This window comes from Chelmon rostratus, chromosome 11 (genome assembly GCF_017976325.1).
Source record: "Chelmon rostratus isolate fCheRos1 chromosome 11, fCheRos1.pri, whole genome shotgun sequence".
Taxonomy (NCBI): Eukaryota; Metazoa; Chordata; class Actinopteri; order Chaetodontiformes; family Chaetodontidae; genus Chelmon; species Chelmon rostratus.
This window is the reverse complement of record NC_055668.1, coordinates 1,252,004-1,278,616: the sequence shown is the minus strand read 5'-3', so window position 1 is coordinate 1,278,616 and position 26,613 is coordinate 1,252,004. Positions and strand designations below refer to the sequence as shown.

The 26,613-nt window shown below is 40.8% G+C and overlaps 1 protein-coding gene across 2 annotated transcripts in view; it reads right to left on the bottom strand.

The window, feature by feature from the left end:
- LOC121613877 (heterogeneous nuclear ribonucleoprotein L-like) overlaps positions 1–26,236 on the bottom strand; it is a 45,957-nt gene extending 19,721 nt beyond the window's left edge. For both annotated transcript variants that reach the window (XR_006007215.1, XM_041947568.1), the window contains exons 1-6: positions 25,816–26,236; positions 5,610–5,728; positions 4,504–4,613; positions 4,263–4,390; positions 3,023–3,108; positions 2,832–2,928 (exon numbers count right to left, since the gene is read on the bottom strand). Coding sequence is in view for 1 of the 2 variants with exons in the window: in XM_041947568.1 (XP_041803502.1) it covers positions 2,832–2,928; positions 3,023–3,108; positions 4,263–4,390; positions 4,504–4,613; positions 5,610–5,728; positions 25,816–26,049 (774 nt within the window). In the remaining variant the exon portion in view is untranslated. The remainder of the gene's footprint in view (positions 1–2,831; positions 2,929–3,022; positions 3,109–4,262; positions 4,391–4,503; positions 4,614–5,609; positions 5,729–25,815) is intronic.
- Between the last annotated feature and the right edge of the window lie 377 nt (positions 26,237–26,613).

Sequence of the window (26,613 nt, the reverse complement as noted above, 5' to 3'; positions counted from 1 at the left end):
TGCTGCCACAGTATAAGAGCAGCAGCCTTCGAATCCTCTATTCATCATGATTTCAGAACTCTGTATAGTGTTTTGCTCTTTTTGCCTTGTCTGTCCTCCAGACTCCGGTCTTTGTGCCCAGGTGCTGACCTTGTGCTCCAGTCTGCGCCCTGTCAGTCTGTGTTGTGGGTAATCTGGAACTGGACTCTCTTCCTGCCTGTTTCCTCTCTGTTGACTCACAGTTTAGGCAAATGTAGTCCATTTCAGCTTGTTAGGGAAGTTATGGATTTCCAACATCCTAAAATACGTTATTCTGCTATAGATTAACAGCACAGCACTCCCTGATGGAACATACCCAGAGTTTAATTGGATGTGGACAATTTCCAAGGCAGCCATTCCGGCAGCATGGACCATGTCTCCAGCCTGTTTGTTTAACTCTTCCAGGGATGGAGCTTTGATTACTTCATGTTGTCCCTAATTTCTCTGGCAGGGGATTACTAAAGTCACATCTTATCTTAAATTCATATCTTATCAGTTGTCATGGTTTGGGTTTTAGTTGAAGTATTTCCTGTTTCATATTGAAAGAGTTCTCCTCATGGGTCATCTTTTTGCTTTATTTCCTGCCTCTGTGATTGATTAGTTTCACCTGTCCCTTATTAGCCTTCCCTCCCTAGTGTATTTTAGTCTGTTTTCCCTTAGTCAATGTTTGTCCTTTGTGTGTTCAGTGTCAATTCAGTCTTTGCCTTGTTTTCCTTGACTTTGCCTGTTATTGGATTTTTGATTCAAACCTGCACCCTGTTTGGATTTGTTGGCTTGTTTTGGATGGTTCACTTTGGATTCGACCTGCCTCACCAAGAAACTTTCCAAACACATCTGTTTTTTACTAATTTTGCGAGCTTGTGGGTTAAATTTGAGCGCTGAAGTGGCCGAGATGTAACCAAGAGACTCCGGCCATTTTTCAAAATAAAAGATCGTTCAGACTCAGATAACAAATAACTAATATACTAATTATTTCTTGTGCGTCCCGGCACCAATTGATCCACAGACCGGTAACGGCCCGGGGGATTGGGGTTGGGGACCACTGCTATGTATAATGCTGTAGGTGAAAAGTGTCATTTCTGCAGTCACATAAGAAATAAATGAGATCAAGACTACTGCTGCCAGACAAATGACATATTGTGAAATTAGATGATTAGCAGTTTCCAGGCTTGTTTTCAATATTTTTAAGTATTTTTTGCTCTTTGTGCCCTGTCCACAGTAGTGTGGAGGGCTTCCACCAGTGGGAACTTTGAGCTAACATCTTCCTGGTCCAAACATTGTCTTCACTTGTTTCATCGTCTATATTTACACCCACTGGTTTGTGTGTTTTCTGTCTGTTGAACCTTGAATCTGATTTTACGTGACAGAGTAGAATATGTCAGTTCTGATTGCTGTAAATTGATGGTTGACAGTAGAAATAGATAGTCCTGTTAGTGTTTGTTGGCCAAAATAATACATTTTCTGAAACATTCAGTTTCCAGACATCATTGCACTGGGGTCCTCACTGCATTCCTATAGAAATGCACAAACATTGAGCATTGTGACATCTATGTCAGGTGAAAGTGTTTCAGTAGCATAGAGCCTTCTGGCCAAAGACTGAAACTGAAGCTATTTTTATCAGTCAACCTCAATAATGAGTAACTTATCTCTGTCTATCCTCATAATATCCATTTAACCATCTTTTGCATACTTAACTGTTTGTCAGTGCTAACAGGCTTGATACACTTCATGATTCTTTTGTGTTCATTTCATTTTATAGATCAACTGTGTACATTAAGGTATACCTTGCTGCTCTCAAGGCTGGACATTACTCCATGACATGTGAATGGTGTACATAGCCTTCTCCACAGTTTCACCTACAACTAATGGGAATTTGCTAGTTATGTTGTACAATGGGTGTTACAAAAAATGTCTGTCAAGTAAATGTACATACAGCAGCAACAGACACATACTAAGGCAGCTCACAGCAGAGGAAGCTTTCCTGCAATAACAAAGCCAGCTTAGCTTGTTTTGCAGTATGAAGTGTGGACAGAGTGTTCGGTCTGGCTATGTGAGACATCACAAAAAAAACTTAAAACAGTTCCCCACATCTAACCTACTAGTCTGGCTATTTAATTAGCTTCAAATGAGGCTTAACATTTAATTTCTCTTGACTGTGTCTCAATATTAAATACTTGAACACTGCTCCAACATGTGGGTCTGCAATAGATGCAACTAGCCACATTAGCCAGCGGACATGCTAATGCCAAATTCAATTCAATTCAAGATAAATACAAAGTCAAAACTGCTTTAAATTGGCCCGCAAAGCAGTTCAAAGTAAAATTACTAGCTCTCACATATGCCTAAGAATGTTGTTGTTGTTGTTATGGGGACAGTTTTAAAGTGCATTACTTCTAATACGCTAAAACGTTTATGTAATGACGGTATTGCAAAATCCATGTGGCAGAAGGTGACGCCAGTGACAGTAACAAAACTGGTACACTGCCTACCCGTAGATAATGATTTAATTTTGAAACACAAATTGTAAACACCACTAAATCTGGCCTTTTACCATTTAAAGAATTGTCAACAATTTCTCTTGTGGGACAACTGTGAAAATGTAATACACTTCACACTTGTCTTTGTGACTGGAATGTATTGTTACTCTAATGCACTGCTGTTAAATCCATCACAGGCATCCCTAAGAACCTACAGTTTAATTTACTTCTGTAATTTCCTGGAGGAAAACTTGCAAACACCGTGCATCAGTGCTAATATCAATATTTCAGAAGGGCACCTGGCTTTTGACTGCTGATTTGAAAAGTGTCTCTTACCCTTGCATATTCAATCTTGAGTGTACAGCAACCAGCATAGATGTCAGCTCCGTTCAGAGCAGCTTTGGCCTTCTGTGCACACTGAATGGACTCAAATCTGGAGGACCACGGTCAAGGAGAGGACTCCGCACATTGTAGCACAGACACACAGCATGTAAAGATACACATGTTCACATTCTCCGTAAGGATATTCCACCATAGCCTGGATTCCATTTCGTTTAAAGATGACAATCCTCAGGACACTGCCAATGGGGTTACACACAGTGTACAGAACATCCTGGACCAAAATGGGAAAAAAGAAGTTCAACATAAAGTAGAAGGTTGTAATGCTGCAGTATACCTGAGCCTGCATGATGCACAGTGCATTTCTGGAATAACAAAAAGGTACAACAGTTGGTAAGAGAGAACTACAACTCCATGCTGATACATTGTCAGGCCATTTTAGGGACATGATGAATACTTCTCCTCAAGACTCAAAATTCATTCTCTGTCCCAGACAATGCAAATTTACCTCAAGCACAACAAATTCAAGCACAAAGTGCTTTTTGTGGTTTACACATTATGTCCCAAAAATACCTTATACATTCTAAGCCCATTGCACACCGATCAAACACACTAACACAGATGTTTGCTTGGTCTTGGTCGGCTGTCTGCGGTTGTTAAACATTCAAATGGACAATTACACCAACAGTATGCATATACTCCATGTACCCATAGCACTGCAATGCATGCCCAGTATTAGCTCACAGTTTTTGTGTTGAGTGAGACGATTCAGCTGAAACGACTTTGTTTTTGCTCTTGGATAGAGAAGGACTCTTGGTACTCCCTTACTCTGGGAGTTAGGGGGTGAGAGTCAAGGGGTTAGGGTTAGGTTATTAATGTGGTAATTCTTGCAACAACTTCCTTACCATCAATAAAACGTTATTATGAAAAGGTTATTGAAGACCCTTAGCTAATGTCCTAGTATTAGTATTTAATAGGTGCTTTATAATGACTAATACAGTGCCAATAAGCTACTCATATACACACTAGTTAATACTATTGTAGTTATAATATGCAACTAGTTAATAGTGAATAAGTGTACCTTAATATAATGTGTTACCTGTATGTTACCTACCTAAAGCCCTGCTAAAACACTGATCCAGTCTTACACTAATAAAGCAAAGAGAGCTTGTGAAACTTAGCAAACTCGCCACTTGCGTACATCTCCCAACTGAAACTATGGGCGGGTGGAGGCTCTTGAACAAGTGGTGTTACGAGACAGGACGGGCCGGGGCTGGCTGGTTAGTATGCCAACTTCAGTAGATATCCATGCAACCAAATGCATAGAAAACATCAGAACTGTTCTGTTGATAATGTTAATTGTTTATTAAAATGTTGGGTTTTTTGAAACGTGTCCACAGAGATGCCAGTGTGACTGTGTGTGTTTACCGTGGTTATAGGGTAGAGGGGGTTCTGTATGGACAGCAGGAGGACCTTGTTGCCACTGTTGGGGTTGTCAGCATTGGTTGGCCTGGTGATTCTCTTGGATGTGGAGTAATTAAAGTACGCCTGTTGACCTGATGAACAGATGGGTGGAAATATGATCACATTCAGTATGCTACATACAGGCATGTGTGACTAATCAATCTCATCGGTAAGTCTTCTACAGTGATAAGCCTTGGGATCAGACCTGCGATGTATACAGGCTCCTTGGCTCCACAGGAAACACAACAGTCGGCGCTCTCCACTGCAGAGAACTCCACCAAGGCCTGACGCTTGAATGGCATCATCATCACATAACTGAGGACACAAACTTGGAAACATTAAGATTGGACAGATGCTATTCATTCAAATGTTTTCCACCTAATGGGCTTTTGCTGGACACCTCTATGCCAATGTCAGTGAGTGTCCTCACAAGGACAGGAATAGAAACGAGTGTGTGCGTGTGTGCTTGTGTGCATGCACATCTTTCAGACTATGCTTTTATCTGCAAGTCTGTTCAGGTGAATGGGAGGCTAATGAATACTGCAGCATGCAGGGAGTGTAAATAATGGAGAAGGAGTCATTTAGAGTGGAAACCGTAGTATCACCAAGTGTTTCCTTCAATTATTCAGCATCCGTAACTATCTTTACACTAAAGCTACTGAAGCTCACTGTTTTTTTATTACACCAAATCACTTGGTATCTGTGACTTCATGCAGTTTAATTTTTTTAAACTCCTGATTCCATTAAAGTCGGGATGCTTTGTAAAACATCTATAAAAACAGAATCCAATCACTTGCAAACAAACTGTGTTTAATGACAAATGGTTTTAGGAAGTGTTTCTGAGCCCATGTAGTATATCCTTTATACAATCATGAGCTTCACAAAGTGGTGAATTTCGCTGCATCCTTGATTGTGAACAACTGAGCCTTTCAAAGATAGCCCTTTCACAATCAGAACCAGAATCAATCTAACAGATTTATGGTAATAATTGGTCACTGGCTCAGCTGTAACCCAGGTTGGGTGAACAGGCTCTCAACTGTCCTGTTGCTGTGAGTTAGTTGTCTTTTTCTCGTTTGCTGTACTGATCAGCACTGTGATGACTGGTGACCTGTCCATGGCGCACACTAGCTCTCACCTTATGCATGCTGGGATACACGTAAGTTCCAAACCCCCACAACCAACAGAAGAAACCGTTTAGAGACTGAATGGGTATATACAAGATACTGCTCTGTCTGCTACTCTGTGCTCTCTCACGACCTCACACACACACACACACACACACACACACACACACAGTGGTTGCTGTCTCACCATATGGGTCCAAATTTCTCAAGGGCATCTATCAGGTCTGCTTCCACCACGGCCTCACACAGACCCCTGACATGGACCACAGGGCTGGGAGAGATACGATGGGAGTCCTTGCCATTGTCCTGCAACACACATTCAAAAACACAGATATACATATAAGTACTTATATTTACATATACATACATACACACAGTTACATAATGCATCAAAATGATCTGCAGCAGTCCAAACACTGAGCTGTCTGTGCATCAAACACATCCAAGTGCACATCCCTGGTAGATTACTGTGTGACATAAACATCATTCTACTGTTCCCACTGCAGTTGTCTGGATGGAAGATAAAGTTAATGTTAATGGACAACTGTCCAGTTGTGAATTCTTGTCTCATGGTTTTATCATAAACTGCTGTGGAGTGTTTTAGCATCTTAAACCGTAAACACAGTAATCTGTTATTGAAACTGGACTCCCTTGATCACATTTCATTTTCTCACCAGTACCTGAAAGAACATGCTCCCACGTGCTCTATTACGAGCAGCAGATTTAGATTATGTGACACTAAAGGCTGTGGTGGGGTAATAATTCACCACTGTTGCAGTTTTAGCCGTGAAACATTGAGGAGTGATGTGAGTGGGTCAAATATATACTTCTATAGTAAATATGTTGTTGTCCACCTCCTTTATTCATCTATGAACAAACCAGCTCTCAACCACATAGGTAAGTGGTCATATATGGAAGGAGATGGTAACCAATGTCTGTGTCAATTCAACAGCACCTTTGGGACGTGGTGAAACAGGAGATTTGAAGCATGAAAGTGTTCCAAATAAAGTGGCCACTTAGTGTATATGTCTGACGTATTTTTCCATTTAGCTAAACATACAGCCAGTCAGCTTATAATTACTGAGCAAAACAATTGACTTCTGTCTGAAGGAAAGTTAATCAGTGCAAGTTAGATCCAGTTCTCTCACTGTTTCAGCTTGAATTAACATAAGCCACTGATGGCAGGGAGGAAATCTGTGGTTACTAAAGGACAGCAGGGGTGGCAAAAACAAAACAGGACTCTCTGAGCTATGAATAAGGACAACTCAGACTCGAAATGATGATGAGAGGGAGACAGACAGAGAGAGAGAGACAGACAGACAGAGAGAGTAAGAGAGAGAGACGGAAAGAATTTGAAACTCAAAGTCCAAAGACCAACTCATCTCTTACCAAAGAACATTAAACATCACCATATAATTGTGAATTCTCCCACATCTTTGCCTGTAAAAGTTGGGCCCAGATTTAAATCTGACTTTCAACATTCTGATTAAGATGTTTTTTACAGCATAATCCAAAGAACCCTCCATCCCATGTCTTCTTCTGAGGTAGACAGCTATTTTTGATCCAAAACAAAACTAAACACCTGACGTTTCATTCTCCACTCGCAGCCGAGGATGAACACGAGCTAGAAAACATTTCTTCAAACATCCTGAATGTTTGCTGTAGCAGCTGAGACAGGGAACACAGCCTGGCACAGTCCAAAAAACTGCGATAAATGTTTTCTCTTTGTGACAAGGACAAGGACAATTATCACTTACTTTTGGGTCAACAACTGAACCAAATAATTGCCAGCAACAATACAATGCAGAATCCCCCGCTGCAAATCTCCAAGCCTTTTGGTTACATGGGGTTTGTCGCTGCTCTCCACACAAGCTTGATCTAATTTTTACGGCCTCAATGAGCTTTCCAAGGGGCGTCAGACCATTTCATTTGTCCTTGTTTCTAACTTTTATCAGCAGTCTGTACATAGTTTTGCCTCCCATGACATTAACCTGTTTGTCGGACTCAGTGGACCTGTCTTTAAAATCAGGAACATACACCACTGCAGGGAAAGGGTCAGTGTGCATTTCACAAAGAGAGTCAGACTGTCAGCTCACATTTCCAGGTATTGAACAGCAATTGATGAACCTGACAGGTCAACTCCCAAACAAGAGGCCAGATCTGCAACCTAGTCCACGTCGTTCCACCACCAGTGTGATGAACCCCTCCTGGAACCCCTTCATGAGCTCCTCATAGAAGGCAATTGAACATCTGCGAGTCTCTGCAGACTCCTGCAGCAGCTGGCGAGTGTGAGACCAGGGAATGCATGGGCCTTTTTGTTTTGTCCATTTTTCTGTTTGAGGCCAAAGAAAACGTGGCAGGAAGCATCCATTCTGGCAACATATGGGAAACAGGAGGGAACTAGAGCACCTTGAACAGAAAAACCCAGCAGGTCAAATCGAGCTGACTTTTTCTTTATGAGAACTTCAATATGTTCTCTTTCTCCTGTGGAATCTACTAAATCTTGTAGCTGCACTATTTTTCTCTCCAGATCTTTCACAAACCTGGTCCTTGTGACAGTGAGATTGTACTGTAGGCACAGATGGTTCATTTTACCTTTCTCTAGATCCCACCACTGTTCTAAAGAAGTGTATTCCAATTTTCTCTTTGTATAGTTATTCCAAAAGAGGCTTAAAGCTTATTGAAAAATACCATCAGAAAGCTGGGCCATTGCTCTGTTTTACATTTTTAACAAAATAGAAACGTCTGCAGGGGAGTGATCTGAAATACCGACTAAGGTTGTCAATGAATATTCTGAATTCAAATTGTAAATAAATCCAGACATGTGAAAATTAATATTCCATTCTAGAAAAAAAGAGGTACAGCAGCGACGGCTGCACTCAATGTCACATTTGAATGAAGTATGTTTTCCGATGATAAAATAAGTTTCTGTGAATGGAGTCTGGTGGCTTTGGCGAGAGGAGACCAGGATTCCTCCCATTCAGGGTAAATGAAGGATTTTATTGGCTGGAGTAGCAGCGCCCACTACCGTCAGAAAAATGCTCCATGTAAAATTTTGTACATAGATTGATCGGAGATTCGTGTGTCCGGTCAGACCAATCACTCGGTCCGGACCCGGACTGCGGTCCGCCATTTGGTGATGCCTGCTTTATTGATACCTGTAGGGAAATTGCTTTATTGAAAAGAGGGGATAAAATATGAAACAAGGTAAAAAAAACTAATAACTCTGGTAGGCTCCGTGTGGTTCTCGATGGTTTCTGTCTAGACTTGCATTTGCAGAACAGTTTAAGTCACCAATCAGGAACATGTGTCCTTTACAGATGTTAACAGCAGTGTGTCTACTGCTGGAGGATAAACATTAATGAATGGCAACATGACAAGGCAAAGAGGAACACGGAGGAACAGAGGACTGTGTGAGGTCAGAGGAAAACAGACAGAGCTTCACCATCGTTCACTCACTGAAACTTGACTTTTTGAGACTATGAAGCTTTTGTTCAGTAAAGGTTGGTTGGCCAGTGCATTATTTTTGATGAAAAGAAGAAATCATTGTATTTAATTAGTCTCGAGCCTTCTGAGTTCCCTCATGAAGGTGAATCTGTCCTCTGACTGAGAGGAAGAACTCGTCAGGTTGATCTGTTTGGAGCTTGTTTGCTGTTTGACTTGCTTTCTGGATTTTTCCTTTTTACTGACACTTTTACTGAAACGTCATCATCAATCGTGACTTCCTCATCACACAACACTGACTCTGCCACTCTAATCACGGTGTGATCAGTATTTTTGTCTTTAATCTGATAACAGTCACCACTGTTTTCCTCTTGTTTTTCAGGAACGGTGTCACATTAGAAATAACGACCTTTTAGCAGGACTTACTAGTGACGAGACGGTGGTGAGAGCATCTCGGATTGACTTCCTCTGTACTGTCTAGAAAAATCCCAACAGCACTGCTCATTCTGACATATCCACAGTCTCACCTACAGCTAGACTACACTCTTCAACCGAACACGGAACAGCCAGAGGTCGTTTGATGGCATGTCGGTGCATTAAGTCGGATCCTCCGCCCGCAGCCCCGCCTCCACAAACAAAGCCGACCCCTTCACAAAACACTTTCTCCAAACAACACTGCAACTACTACACAAAAACTGAAGTGAAAAAAAAATCTGAAAACAGCACTCACCATGCCCACTCCCAGCATGCACTCAGAGAGAGAGAGAGAGTACACATGAACGCGGATTCTAGTCGAATCCTCACTCTTCTCTCCAGTCTTCTCCTTATCTTGTTGATCCCCTCCCCTTGTCTCGTTCTCCTTATATTATCCATCCATTCCCCTGCTCTTTGTTGTCTTTTTGTTCTTTCACATTGACATTCCTTTAAGTCTATTTATAGAGGCAGATGGCTCATCTAAGTATTTGGCCTGAGACTAACTTTCCTTCTGTTGACCAGGTCACACCATGGATGAAGAGTGGCCAATCATGTGTAATGGAAAACCAACAATCTGTTGTGCTTTATTCCAAATAACTGAATAAAAACCTCCAGACGGCCATGACTGCTGTAGACCTTACACAGTTAAGGGAAATTGCAACATTGCTTCATATGGCAGGTTCAGTACATTTAATATAGAAAGATGCCATCCCCTTCAACTGGGGGTAACCAGTATACCCTACTGTCATACAAGAATGGCTGGAAAGACTAAAGAGTAACTCTAATCCTGTTTTTGCTGATCTCCAGTTCACTGATTGGTGTGGCTACAGAGCAACAGAGCACTGTTCTGATCACGCCCATCAGTGCTGCTGCTGCTTTCAGGGGTGGACCAGACTTTCAACCACAGAGTGCAGCAAAACACAGCCTGCTGTTTGTTGCTTCATATAGATTAGGTTCATTCAATATGTTGGCATATGTTATCCTAATAGTTCTCCTCAACACTGCCACCAGGGGCTTGCTCATGGGGGAACTGTTGGCTCCCTGTACACTAAAGAGTATGGTCCTGTATGTATGACCTGCTCCATATGGAAAGAGTCCTGAGACAACTTCTGTTTTGATTTGGTGCTATATAAATAAAACTGAAATGAATAATAATAACTATACACTCTTTTCCGTGACCGTCTTACCTGTGGTCTATAGCTATGTATACTGCATAAATTTATCTATTTAGTGCTTTATGCTTTATAATGGTTCACATAGCATTTAGTCTTATTAATAACTGCAACTCCCTCAGGTATCGCTGTAATGAAGTACAGTTGCTCCCTTCAGTTCCAGCACAGTTTTTCTGACAGTAGGGGTGGGATCATTTACTTCGAAGATCGAAAATTAAGAGTGCTCGAGTCACTCTTATCTGACTGTTACAAGCTTCAATAAACATGTATGTATGTAGGTGTATGTGTGTAAGAGCATGTGGACTGACAGCCCAGTGAGAGGACAGGCTCTCTAAGGAGAGCATGTGGATGTGTCTGAATTTTCAACGGTCAAATGTTCAGTTGTTAACTTCTTTAGAGGCTACCTGATGTCAGTATCAGGCTTAGCCAAATATGACGCATATTTTTTGTGAAACTATACTGACGTGTAAGATTCCGGTGAATTATTTCCAGTCAGAAACATGCTGTCTTCATTTAGAACCGATTATTACAGAGGAGTTCAGAGGACTGATAGAGAGCTTCATCACATGGTGCAACAGCAATCACCTGCAGCTCAATATCAGCAGAACCAATGAGCTCGTGGTCGACTGCAATGCTTCAAATATGGATGCTGCTGCAAAGAAGCTAAAACAGGCAAAACAACAATGAATTACAACATGCGTCAATCTTTTCCCTGCTGTCACAGTGACATTTTAGTCCTAGAAACCAGCTTTCTTGCTTTTCTCACATGTATGAAACAGGATTACTGCACAGAACTAACTGTAACCAAGTTGCTGAAGTGCATGTAAACACAATAGCTGAAACTGAATCAGGTGACCACCATTTTGACTAGCTACCAGAGGCAAACCCTTGGCAGACTTTTGCACTGACAAATTTAAACAGATTTTAATCTCAATCACATTACTGCTGAACAAACCACATCAAATTTAACAAACAAGTCGTCTGTAGCAGGCCTCAGCTCTAGAGGCATCTTTGATGTAGGTGTGAGGATCCAACAATCATTAAAAAGTCATTTGATGTTTGATGAATATTTTTCCAATACTTTTATGGCCCTGTCTTTAAAATAAGTCAAATTTCTTCTCTTTCATTTTTATGTGATCTTGTTTTTAAACTTCACACAGGACTATCATGCTTCAGTGTAGCCTTTAGACTGTAAACAATGGCTGAAGGAATGAACACCCCTAAGTAGCCCATCCATCTTGATAATTGCCCTCTAATGATCAGATGACGTGTGTGTGTGTGCGTGTGCGTGTGTGTGTGTGTGTGAGTGTGTGTGTGAAGGGGATGAAGGTTTAGGTTAAGGGTTAGGGTTAGTCAAGTAGTGGTTATTGTTAGGGTTAGACTAAATCTCCAGGAAATGAACATAAATCAATCTAATGTCCTCTGAAGTGACGGAAACACGACTGTGAGCGTGTGTGTGTGTTTGTGTGTGTTAGTGTGTCCATACATGCATACCTGAGTGTGTGTGGAAACCAGACTACATGCATGTAATGCTGATTACACAGCAAGGTGATACCTCCTTCACTCAGCACTTGTGTGTGTGTGTGTGTGTGTGTGTGTGTGTGTGTGTGTGTGTGTGTCTTCAGTTTCAGACTGTCATAGTGAGGACCCTTCTGCATTGTTAGGACATTTGGACTTGGTTTTAGGGTTCAGGTTAGAATCGGGTGTAAGTTAGGGTTGAATAATGAGTTACAGGTCCTCAGAAGTATACAAAGACAAACACTTGTGTCTGTGAGTGTGTATGTCATGTCCCCAAAAGTGACCTAAGTCAACTGGAGTGTAAATGTGAATGTGCCAATCTAGTACCCATGCATCCTGTAATGAAGAGATGGTGAGAAAGGAAACAGTGAACTAACACAGTGTGGTTGACACTGATAGCCACACATATACGTTACATCCTTCTACTAGAACCAAAAAACTCCACACATCTCTGTTTACTCTGTTCTTTATTTATGTCTGCGCACTCTCTTATACATGAACCCACATACACATACAGAGATCCTGAACAGACACACAGCAGACCACAGACCCCGTTTAACATCTGCCCCAAAGGAGCAATAATCTAAACGAACGTTTCAGTGTCTTAACATCTATGAGCTAATGAAAACAAGTTGAAATGTTTTCTATTGTTAAATCTTTACTTGTGGGATGTTGCGTTGAAACTGAAGCAACTGCTAAGTTAGTTAACGTGTCAGTCAAAGCGTTTAAAGAATATGCAGTATGAGCTTTAACAATGAAGTCATTTGATATGTTAGTTGAACGTTAATCACTGCAATGAGCTGCAGACTCAGCTGAAAAGTAAATACTAAAAAATATTTAAAAATCCCCAGCCCTGTTGAAACAAATGGGGTGAACTGCATGACATATTGTTGAGCAAAGTTATGTTATAGGGCTGGAGTTGAAAGTTGAAACCAGAAGTGGAAGTTCTGGTTTCACTTTGACTCTCTTGGTTGACACTCATCCATCACGTGACAAAACCTTCATTTTCAACAAGGCATTCAGGTGTTGTTCTACAGACTGCTAACCCAAACCATGATACTGTGTTCAGTCACAAAGCTACAGAGATAGAAATGCTTGTGTATTGCAAATTCAGTGACCATGAAAAGGTTGACTCTACGGTGAAGCCTGAGTATATTTATTAAACAAGGATAAAATTACACAAATGTGACAAAAATATATTTAGCGTCTATGCTCACAAGCAGTTTAATCAGGGTTTCACTTCTCGGTCATACTTCTCTGTTACTTTCATACTTAGTGCTGCTCACCGAGACTGATACCTGGAACTTTAAACTGATGGACTCATACTGACAGAAAGTGTAGATAGATGACCAAGATCGAATCGACTCAAATCATCGCTGAATTTGTCAAATCGATTAAAAATACATGTGCATTATTTCACCTTCCTTTTCAGGCCTTAGCCTTCCCCAAGTCAAACTCAAAACATGTTCTGCCTGTTGTTCACTGAACCTCATGCAGAATTACACATTGTTTTTTGTTATTTGTGCAGCACTATGATTTTGATCCGGTGTACCCAGTTCTGACTGACTAAGCTATATGCGCCCTTGCATCCTTGGAGGTGCATTTTACTATTAAAAAGACATTACATAGAGAAGAGGTTTTGAAACTTTGTACTGCAACTGACTTTTTTTTCAAGGTCAGGGGTCCGGAATGATTGGTGATAACAAAATAACATTTAATCAGTTAAATAATGAGCAACATGAAACCAAAGCAGACAAGGCTCAGTCAGTCCATATTTACTTCTGTCTCATATTCTTAGAACTAAATTTACACTAGTTGTAGAAATTTTGTCCCAGAGAAAAGGAGACATGTTCGGTATCTGTGATTCAAGGAACTGATTAGCAAATTATCCAGTGAACTCTGCAAACACAACACTCTCTTTAGTGGGTGCTATGACAAGATGTCATAGATAGGGAAATCAGCCAAATAAAAATCGCAGTGTGATCTCTAGCTACACTGTATGTTCACAGTCATTAACAATTTATGATCTATAGAACATTTATTGCAAAATAGAAAACGTTATACTTCATAATGTACTTAGCCTATTTATAACGCAAAGTGGCAGAGGTCCTCAATTGCATTTGTCCAATGGCCAGAATTTTTCTAAGAAGACACTGTGGAGGCCAGACTTCAAATGAAGTTGTTACCTCCTGTAGTCCACCAGTATACTGCGGCCGGCTCCAGGGAATGACTGGTTTGATGGTTGTTCCACCATCACCATTGTCAGGATTTATCTTGAAGAGACATCTGTCGGACATGAAATAGAACAAACAACTTCAGTAATATACTGCAATATACTCTTTTCATATACAGTATTAGTGATAACAGTAGCAGAATAGTGGGAATTTGCACACAGCACGTTTGTTTGCATATTCTCCCTGTACCAGACTACCCTGTATGTCAAAAGAGGTTAGAGTAAACTGGTGAGTCCACGTGCCTTTTAGGAAATAGAAAGTAACTTGATAATTGGTGACTCAAAGGTTTTTAGGTAAATTAGGTCTCATTTCACCATTATTTCATAAGAAGGACCTCAGCAAAAGCTCTGAAGTTGAAGTTCACAGTTACATTATTTAGAGGCAACAATGTATTGGTACATGACAAGTACAGCAAATGACAGAATGACTGGAACGATGATGAAAAAGCCCTTAACCATCCAACAGATCAAGAACACTCTCCAGGATGTAGGCGTGTGTGTGTCAAAGACAACTTTCAATAGTAGCTATGTTTTTTCTTATCTATATTAGATTGTAGGGCAATAGACACCTCATCAATAGCAATAAGAAAACTGTTTTATAGAATGTTTGATACTATCAATCAAGTGTATTAAATGCAAACAGGAATGAAAACACATACCAAATACACCCTGGCTCGTTAACAGTCTGTAGATTGCATCTACATAGGGCACTAAAAATGTGAAAAACGTGAAAGGCCCTCTCTAAAGTCAGTGTTTAATTTGTCTGTTCTGGGCTACTGTAGAATCAAATCAAACTCCATGGAAGAGGACCCGCTGCCTCTGTATATATGAAGGGATATAATGATTTTCAGGTGATTATACACTAATGAAAACATACAGTAATTGTGAATATTGTGACTATTATATTCCATTTCTGTCAATAGCATCCCCCAATTCCTATGCAATAGACCTTTAAGCTGGCCTGAATACATTTAGTTCATTTTTACAGGTATTCATTGTTCATGTTTTTTTCTTTTCTTTTCAGGCCAACCAAGACACCTGCATTCACCATTTAAATAAGTTGACAATAACTATCAGTGCAATGACCGAAAAAGATACATTCTGAGCAATATTGGCATGTACTCACCATCTCTGCTGGGAGGACTGTCCAACACAGACTTAATAAAGGATACACAATGCTGGTGTTATGTCTTGTATTACACTTTGCCACAGTAACACAATATAGCTTTATTTGGATAATTCAATACTGGACAATTATATACTTGTAGAATATATATCTTACTATGCTTATTTTCTAATTATGAAAGTATTATTATAACACATTAAAGCACGTACTTAGGGTTTTGAAGTATGAAATAAGGTTCCTCACTTTTACTGGCTTTAGGACATTCTCTTATGTAGTTCAAGTCCTCAAGGTCCTGGACTCCTGATTCCCAAAGAACCTCAAGCAAAGACTCAAGTTCCCTTTGTTTTGGAAGAGTTCATGTAATGAAAGAGGCAAGAACACTTCGTTCATCAGGAGAGATGAGACATACTGACAGCTTAGTTCACAAGATTATTGTTCTTTAATGCAAGTGACTCTGTAAGCAGTAAAATGGGCTTGGATGCTTCTGGCTGATTAAAATATCATAAAAATAATCAGCGTAACAATTCCTGTCATCTCTGAGGAACTCCATCCCACTCTGTCTGTGCTCATATGTGCTGGCGTTTACTGCAACACTTTCTAACTATATGTTGAGTGCTGCTTCACTTTTGGCACCGTGCTGGGATGGAGTCGAAAGGTCAGACCCTGTGCAATGTCAGTAGGTCCAGGTATATTTAACACTGTGAGGTTGTGTTCGAAATAAAATGTATGAGACAGTACTTGTATTCTGGCAGATTTGTGTATTGCCTGGATTCATCTTTACATTTTTCTTTTCATGATCTGTGCTCTGTGACAACAATGCTATGTTTCAGCGAAATGATTCTTGCAGGAAAATGGATAATAATACAGTTTGAGCTCTGCGTTCCTACAACTCATGTTCTGCCTTGCCCCTATTCTAGGAGCACAAATTAATTCCACTACCTCTTTTAACTGGATGAATCACTTGCCACACTGGATGTATCTGTGATATTTTCCCTGATTATAACAAGGAGGTGACACAAAAGATCTTTTATATCATTCAGCTGTGAGGAAGTTGACATATAAAGGGTCCTTGCAAAGTCTCACACTGACACAGAAGATGAGACCTGCTAAACAGCATGTAGACTGGTAATGTGCCTTTATTACCACTTACCTTTCCAGTTTAACGTTAAGCCTTGCCATCAAAAACTCACACAACTTATCTGCTGAGAGAAAGAGAAACAAGTCTGTGTGAGTGCATTGGACAAAAAAATCTACAAATCCAAAGAAATATTTGCGCACTAGCTATTGTGTATAGGTAGCTAAATCAGAGTAAAACAGTTAAAAACACCTTTAGCCAACCATTAGCTACATTACCTTTAGTGAGCTGGCCTCTACTCAATGTGAGAGGAGAGAGTTATCTTCATAGTTAGCTGATACTTCAGTTATATACAATATGACAGGTCATACAGATTTAGTATCTTTGCAAAACTAGAGTAAAGTCTAAGTCATAGTGGTAAATAATTAGCAAGCTAATGCGACTAGCTTGAGTACTGTATACTTGCCTTGCTGCTGTAACGTGTAGGTAACGTTGCTGCTATCCATGCTGTGACTGTGGATGGTCTTTTTCCTCCCTCGAAATCAGACATAACTGTTCTTGGAACAGAAATTTTTGAATGAGCCCGTGTCCGTGTTGCCATCCAAAAATGAACATGTTCACACTGGTTGCTCCTGTAGTCTGTTTGCAAACCTTGTCCTCTTTTTTTCCTGGATTCAGACTATCAATGGTCCCCTTTACTCCCCACAATTTTGCCCCTGTTGTTGGTTATTTACTAACAGCCCCCATGTTCTCTTCCAAACCATTGAAAATTACTCTCTGGCTCATCTGTAGTTACCCGTTAGCTCACTGCATCATTTCCACACACCACTCTTTCTGTCAAGAGGCCCTCCCCACCCCTGAATGTTGCCCCTGTTGTTTAAATCTATTGGAAGGTTCTCATGTTTAGAGTCACTTCTAAATTGTCCCAAAATCCATAATGGCTTGTCTCGCAATGTCTGTTTCCTGACCGACTCTGTGCAGATATGAAAGTTTGTAGCTGTTGAAGATGGACCACAGCATGTTCACTGTATGCATCTGGTATTAACAGCCAAAACTCAAGTACTACTGTGACACTCAGATACTACTACTATATCGTGAGAAATAAGAGGATTTGAGAGAGAAAAGTCAGTGTGCAGTATTAGTTGCAAAATATGTTGACTGTTACCACACAAGAAAAACATGCTCTTTGGTAGGCTACATCGGTAAAAGAGAATTTGATGTTGTGAAAATCTATTTAGTTTTGTTGTATAAAATGTAATTACTCAATAATATGTAATTTAGATTAAGCTTGACAATAATGTAAATAGCAGTTCCCAGGATGTAACTCCATTTCTGTAAAGAAGAAAAATTACATAACAGGATTTGCTATTGGTTTACCCTTACAAGGTTCTGCCTCAGCACCTGAGAACAAATTTTGTACTCACCACCCAATCAGGAGGTAGCACCCACCCCCTATGAACCCCTGTGCATGCATTGCTTGTCTCCCTTTGAACCTCAGCATCACAACCAGGACAAACTGGTTTAGTGTTAGAGGGCTATGCATATACTCATAGAACTGAAGTTACATCCAGGTAGCTACTATTTCCATTTCGCTAAGTTGAAACCTATGGCGATGGCTGTAGGCATGTGATGTGCTCCCAGCTGAGCCCAAAACAACAAACCCTGCCAAGTTCAGAGTAGCGACACAAGTCCAGCAGGCAAGCACCACCCGTCTCTGGGTCTCAGCCATACTGGAACCACACCAGCAAATGCTGAATGCCATGATAAGCACCTCAGTTTGCACCAGATGAGGTCCTTCCAGACAGCACACTAAGCACCAAAGGAGGCACAGAACTAGCAGGAGGCAACCAAGCCAAACTGGCAGTGGCTAGCTACATGTTATGCTAACATGCTAACTCTACATGCTAACATACTATGTTAGCAATGCCGAGAACACTAACAGTGTTAAAACACACACTGCTAACAGAGTCAAGGGGGGTTAAGAACAAACCTAAAGTTGCTCACTCACTGGAGAAAACTGCTTCTAGTCAACGTGGGACATGCATCTGGAACAGACTGCATCAGTCTAGCAATGTGGAAGTACACAGGCACTCTTACTGGTGAACTGGGACATGTGGGGAGAAAATGGGAGTCAGAGTGAACAACCTAAGTGTAGCTAGACATATCTCTACAGCACTATGTCAGCCCAGGAGATTGTTCTGGCTGTACCCATTGTCATTGTGGTCCAGGGGGAAAACACTCTGGCATGTTTGTATTTCTTTAACACAATCACAAGCATCTTAGGTGGCACTAAGGCCAGGATGCAGCAACGGTGCCTTTGCACAATCGTGTCAGGGAATTGTCTTGGTGGAACTTCAGCAAGGCCCTCTTGTATCTTGTCATATTTCAGCCAAAAAATAATATGAACCTCACGTCACCTACGACTTTTGCATGCAGTTTCAATGGACCTGGATCAATAATGTGGACCTGCAACCAAAGGCATTAACATAGTGAGATTGGTTGAGTTAGACCTGAGTGAAACTATCACAGACAACACAGTGTTAAGCAGGATACATACTCCACCAAAGGGGTTAATGGTCGTCCCACAATGGATACCCAAATTTCCCCTGATTGATTGAAACAACACCAATTCCAAAAAAGTTGGGACGCTGTGTAACAATGTGATGATGAGCGTGTGATATGAGACACATTGCTCGTAGAGAAGAACCTACAAAGAATTATCAGCAACTCCCCCCTCAGCTTTACCGGCGACAACTTGACCGTTTTGTTTCAGTGTTAGTTACTACAGGATGAACATAATGGAGCATTTAGCAAGTAATGAGTCAGACATGACCCTCAAGAATTGGTAGAGACCAAAAACAGAGCTAAAACAGAATGAATATTGGACTCGTATTCACCTGTTGGACAGCAGAACAACTCCAAATAATCATGTTGCTCTGTCACTGCTGGATATGTAAATAAGCAACTGTTTGCTAACAAGTTAAAAAAATCAACTTAAAATGTGATATCAGTATTGTGTTCACTGCTTGTTTCTGCTGCCCCCGAGTGGCCATAAAAAATATAAACAAAAATGAGTTAATACAGGATTAAGCTATGTCTATGGCTCAGTATATATAGTTATATATACTCAGTATCATATATATAATCAGTATAACCTGTGCGTCTTTTAGACAGCTCTATAATGTATTCCATAGGATTACTAATAAAAATTTGCCAATGGCCTCCTTTGTTTCAACTGACAAATATACACCCGCCACTTCAGAGGGAAGAGAAAGAGAAGGAGAGAAGGAGGCTGGGAATTCTGATAGCATATGGGGAACAGGTAAGGATGTATTACATATTTTTCTCTCCACTTGTGACAAAGGACAAAAACCATGAACAGCAGCCTTGGCTGGCCTGTCAAGATAAGTGGATTCAGGAGGTCTTCAAATTTTGCAAGGCACCATGTCTGCTGCTCATTAAGTGTTTAACAAAAAAAACTTCAAAGTGCAGTTGAGTGTTTAGTTAGTCCCCTCTAGTTGGAAGTGGTAATGCTATTCATTCTTGAAAAAGAGGGGTTCCTTGAAGACCGGTGTGCAGATGGCTTATGTCCTTAATGTCGACTCATTAATGGCAGTTATATTGTAGACTAAGTGTTCTCAACCTTGTAGGGACCTGGAAGCAAGTGAAAAACATCTGCCATTTGCTTAGTTCTTTCAGGTGGTAGTAGTGGTGGTAGGGTGGTGTGGGAGTGGCTACACAATGTTTGTTTTAGTCAGGTAACATCTTTGCTGTATAGACTAGGGATGGAGAAATGTGGGTCGTCGCTAACAACACAATGGTGGGCACGCTTGTCCTGGAGATGTTGACCATGTCTCTGCATCCCTAGGTGTTGGCTTAGGATGCTAATGTTACATTGTATCCTGAAGCTCCAGCAAATGTAATTCCTGATTTATTACCAGGTTGCTGGAGCATGGTTATTTATTATTTTAATAATAAATTATAATTCAATACATTTATATCTATGTACTTATCTGCTACAGTTTGTTTTACAAAGTTGGCTAAGACATAATCCCAGTCTTTTCCACACAGTGAGGGATACATCTTTTTAAAATTAACTAAACACTGATATCTAATCAGTACTTGGTATCATCAGACATTGAAATTCAGGTATTAGAATAGGACTGAAACTGTAAAAAGTGAATTGGTGCGTCCCTCGTATAAACCAGAACCCAGTCGTTAAGAATCATGGTTATAGTTTGCAGACTAGACTCAAATGGTCGCAATCCAATCTGCACTGCATTGCAGGTTGGTGCTTGCCTTGCCATTTTCAGAAAACTGGCCTGAGAAAATAAAGTGAGATTGGACAATGGAATGAAGGAAAGATAGCTGCAGCTTTATTTTGGATGATTGAGCCTTCTTGTCTTGTTGTGAGTTGTACTTTTCACAGGGCTTGCCACTGCTCATCAATACTTCATAATTCACAAGCATAAAGAGATATATGTAGGCTGTATCCAGTGTATCCAAATTATAACAGTATATAAAGATATACTTCGTTAAGAGACTCACAGACTGAACCACATGACAATAACAAAGAATTACAAAGAATTCTAGCAATTAAAGAACAATGACAGAGATGCTGCTCGCTCTCTGCTGCACCACCATAAATGAAACAGGCTGTTATTATCATGCTGGTACTGGCTCCTGCTGCCGTGTTTTGAGTGAGTGCACAGTCACTTTTTAAAAATGGTTGTGTGTTTTGTTGGCCAAGTTATTGCACTGAACCACATGAGCTGTTGGAGAAGAACAAAGCTTGTTTATTAGACTTTATCTTCGTTGGCCAAACTGCTGCATTGAGTTTCACTCTGAGTCCACCTGCTTACTAGCTGCTTTTTAACTTAAGGTTTAAGATATATATATATATATATATATATATAGGTATAAGAGGCATAACACTAACAAAAAGTATAAACATATAAGATATATATATATATATATATATAGGTATAAGAGGCATAACACTAACAAAAAGTATAAACATATAAGATTACAACTCAACATTTGTGTTTTAAATTGATATCAAAAAGTGAAAATTTTGTTTTTCACATGATGTTTTCTTCATGTCAGAAAGTTGTTACTTAAAGAACCATTTCAACTGCCAGTCAACCTAAGTAAATGCATTATTGACCAACATCAAATGGATTTTGATCAATAAAACATGTTAAACCCTGCGCCTGTGTGTGCTACTAAATTTGTCTTTGTGCTCCTGAAATATTTTGCTTGCTAGTAGCAGTGCTGCCACCTGAGTAAGCATACAGCCCTGGAATGACATAATCATTATGCTTTGATTAAATACTAAAGCCATTTTGTCCAAGAGGAAGAGGGAGAAGTGTTTTTTCTGGGTGGTTTGGCCAGGTCTTAAGATCATAAAACACATACATACATATTCAAATATCGGTGTGCACAACACTATTTTTCCAAGAAACATTTGAAAAAAGAAGAAAGAAAGTTAAAGTTCACACAGTTTGTGAGTGTGAGTGTTTTGCAGTGCAGTTAATTTATGACATATTTCTGCTCAAACTATTTATCTGATTCTTATATCTTTTTCAAAATCTCCCCATTTTTTTAACAAAGTCTTTTTTCAAAACTTTAGAATCTATAATCATTCCTTTTATTTGGAATTTCAAAGCTCATAGAATATCAAAAACTCACTTATATAAATCCAGAGAGGGGGGAGGACTAGGTTTACCATGTTTTTTGCACTACTATTGGGCTGCAAATTTAAGGGCATTGGTCTATTGGCAGGATGATTATACAATGGAGGTCTCAAAAGACACTCCTGCTTGGGTTGCAATTGAAAAGAAAAGTGTCATTAATAGCTCCCTTCCAGCTCTCCTTTTTTCAGCTCCTGGTCTGCCTGCAAACACAAAACCGCATAACAAAATTATCCTGAACAGCCTGAAAATTTGGCAGCAAATTAGGAAGAACTGTAGATTTCCAAACACCATCATGCATGCCCCAGTTCACCGTAACCATGACTTTCTTCCATCTCTCTCTGATGCAGCTTTTGGCATTTGGAGGCAAAAAGGCATTGTCACTATAAAAGATCTATATATTAATAAACAGTTAATGACCTTCTCCCAACTAAAAGAAAAGTTTTCTATTCCATCAACACATTTCTTTAGGTATTTACAAATTAGGAATTATGTCCGTCAGAATATATCTAACTTCGAACATATCCCTGAAGAAAACAAATGTCATACACTTTTGCTGGGCCGACCTGATGCCAAAAACCTGGTTTCTGATTTTGTTAAGATAATGTCTGAACAGGTTAATTTTGACACAGAATCTATTAAAACAGCTTGGGAGGAGGAACTGGGAATACAGATTGATGATATTGTTTGGGGGGAGGGCCTCAGCAGAATCAGATCATGCTCTGTTAATGTTGGACACCAGCTAATCCAATTTAAGGTATTACACAGGCTTCACTATTCAAAAACTAAGTTACACAGAATTGTGTCTGGGTCATTTCAGCCATCAGCCTGTTGTTCTCCTCTATCAGCTGGGCCAGATGTCTTTTTCTTCTGGCTCGCTCCCTCCATCTGCTGTACTTTACAGACAGCCTCAGCTTCAGTGGCCTTCTTCTCCCCTAGCTGAAGCTGCAGGTCCTTGATCTTCTTCTCCATGTTCCACTCAGCCTCATCTTGGAGAGCCTTGTTTGTTTGGAGCGTCTTCTTTAACTGCTCCACCTCAGCTGCCAAAGCCTCATTCTCCCTCTTGAGCTGCGTGGTCTGCTCTGTCTCTCTGATGGCGGGCAGCTGATGCTGGAGCTCAGGGATGTGAATCGTGGCTTGCTGGGGGGAATCCTCCACCATATCACCTTGTCCTGCGTTCCCTGCAACTGCTGCTCCAGATCTGCTACATCCTCATCCTCCTTCTTGAGGTTGATGTTGATCTCACAGCCCTTTACTATGTCAACATACTGTGGTTTGGCAGGTGCACGCTGGGGGGGGGGGGGGGGGGGGGGGTGTTGGCCTGGTGCTGTCCAAACCTTTCTGTGTTGGACAGGGGCATTTGTTTTAATTTTTCTGACACACGGGTGAGCTATTCCTGTTAAATTTGCGCAGCTCAACTGGTGTATGGTGCATTCTCTGCAAGATATTGAGTTGAATTAGTCTGTGCTTAGTGGATCTGAAAATGTATGCGATGCATAGGCGTAGGAACTTTGAACTAAAATAGTCATAGTTATAAAACACTATGCTCAGAGTCTCTCACACATTTTAGTATTTGTAGGTGCACTGCGTCAGTCGTCCGTATTCTGTGCTGGGTTTTGACAGGGACTTTATGATGCATTCAGGTTCCCCGTAAATTCTGAAATCTACATCGCTTTGTACGACAAAGCGCGTGGGCACAGAGAGGGACTTCATGGTGCACTTTTTTTTCCCTACTTGTTGTTGTTGAAATCGAGGACGTCCATGGTTAACTGCTAATTGGTTTATCATCGAGAATATATTTGACCGGTTATGCATATCTGTCTGCAGGTTATCTGCATACAATATGCACATCGGTCCGAGTTCTTCACCCAGTTGGTGTGCCAAATGATTGAGAAGGCGAGGGATTCAAAGAGCTTATTCGGTACACCAAACCCAAGTACATTATGCCATCAGGAGCTACTGTGACTAAAAGCATTGTAAAACACTTTGAGGAGAAGAAGGTTGAGCTAAAAGTCAAACTAGCCAGAGTACACAGGCTAGCTCTGACCACCCATTACTGGACGGCTCTCGCAAATGAAAGCTACATCACAACTACTTGTCACTTTCTGTTATTCGGTAATTACCATTTTTTTGTACAGGGAACATTTGTTTAACTCTCAGATATTTAAGTCTCTCCCGTCATGATAATTTTGAATTAGCTGTGAATGTATTCCTGCTGTTTCCCCCCGTTGTCTATCTGATATCCGCCCTCTCTCCTGCTCCTCTCCTGGTTCAGTGAATGAAGGCTTTAATGAGTCTTGTGGCTTTATTCTTCATTCTGACTCCATGTAGTGATCCTTTCTTTAATGTTATCAGACACTTAGAATAACAATCTGAGCCTGTCAGTGGCAAAAACAAACACTTTTAGTGGACCTACATTGAAGGTGCAAAAACGCCTGCAGGGATTACATTGCTGCTTGTTTCATGGCTGACTGGCAGCTGCAGCACTCACTACTGGAGCAGTTACAAAAAATGTTGACAAAACACACAAAACCATGGGAAAATAGGGTCCATAAACACAGATAATATTTTGTCAGTAATTTCTCCCATTTGTCTGGGACATTAAAATCTTCCAGGACCCGACTGACTGGGAGATACAGTCCAACGTGCTCCTCAGCTAAATATTAACCAGTTAGTCATGGGTTAATGGCTGTCGGGTTACCAAAAGCAATATTAGCTGAAACTGACATCACTAATTAAAATACACAAGCCTATATCTGTCATTACTTTCTTGTTCTTTCACTGCAGCATTTTTAGAATCAGATATTAAAATCATAGAAATATCCCATTCATTTCTACAAGGCAGATTTTAAAAATTCGAATAAAAAATACTATCAAATTGTTTTCAGCAAAATTATTGTAATCAGTAATTGTATATTTATCGCAAGTCATATGGTCAGCACAATACTGACCAATGTTATTGCACAGTGCAGATTTTACTCATATCGTGCAGGCCTCCATACAAGTGTCATTTCCAACAGAACGATGGGACATGTATTACCTTACATTATCACCAGTAACCACTGGTGCCACTAAATCATCCATAGGCCTGTTCCTATGCAAGCCACTAAGGCTCATTAATATCATGAGCTTGTGAAATGATGTGATCAATCAATCAATGATCACAAATAATTTCAAAGCCAGCACTTGTATATCACCTTCTGAGTGCATATGAAAACGGTGCATTACGCATCTGAATTTGTGAATTAATAAAAAATGTGAAAATTTGTGAATGTTGTGAATGTGTAATAAAGTTTTGGTAGCTGTAGAAATATTTTGTGGACGTGTGGCCTTGTGTACACAGGTACACAGATCTAATTTACACATTCACAATCTTTTTTTTCTTCTTCTTTTTTTTTTTTTTTTAGAAATTCGCACATTCAAAGACGTGCATGCTATGTTTTGACAAGCACACATGTCACTGTGATGTTGTGGCCAACATCCTGTTAGTGACGAACATTGCTGACATGACGCGACCTGTAGTGTGTGACAGCTATGAGATGCTCGCGCACTGACAGAATGACAGTGGCAGCAGCCAATAGGGCGCGCGCACACGCACGCGGTCGTGTGTGATGCTGTACTGCGGGGAAACGTTAGATAATATTTTTGCTCTCCTTACCCTTCGTCCGACTCCTCCTCCGTATTGGCTGGCGCTCCACCGGGCTCGGCTGTCCACCGCTGACTCTCCGTTACCGGGCAGCGAGCCGGAGTCCGAATCCTCCCCCTCCTCCAGCTCCTCTTCACCCTCTTCTCTCTCCTCCGCCTCTGTCTCCCTCTCCTCCGTTTTCATCCGCTTTGCCGCCCTTCCGTACTCCCCTTCCTCGCGCTGCCCGGCTGCTTCTGCCGTCGACATGCCTGCGGCTGCGTTGGACCTGTTGGAGAGCGTGACTGTCTGGAGCTGGTCAGACTGACACGTCCATGTCAGCAGTTATCCCGCTGTGTGTCCTCGATATGGAGCCTCCGTGTATCCGTCTGTCTCCTTCTATATATGAAGATATATTTATATATCCCCTTTCCCCGTCTCGCTGGTCCACTGTCTGTCTCCGTATTCTTCTCTAACACCAGTGATTTTTCTCTGTGAAGGTGTGAGTGGACAGCACACATCCCGCCCCGTGCTCTTCTATTATTGGTCACTGTGGCCCTGCGCCTTAGAGACACGGCATCTGATTGGCCGGTGTCGATGCGTCAAAAGACAGCTTTCCTGATTCTGCAGAGGAGTGTGCGGAGAGGGAACAGAGAGAGGAATGGTGGGCTAGCGCGTGCGAGGAGACAGACTTAAATTGCACAGCGCAGGAAAAGAGAGCGACAGAGAGAGAGTGTCTATGTGTGCGTTAATTTGCTGCATCATTAAAGGGATGACTCTGTTATCCAGCATATCTGATCCATTGCTCATATGAAAGCCTTATTAGGCTTTAAG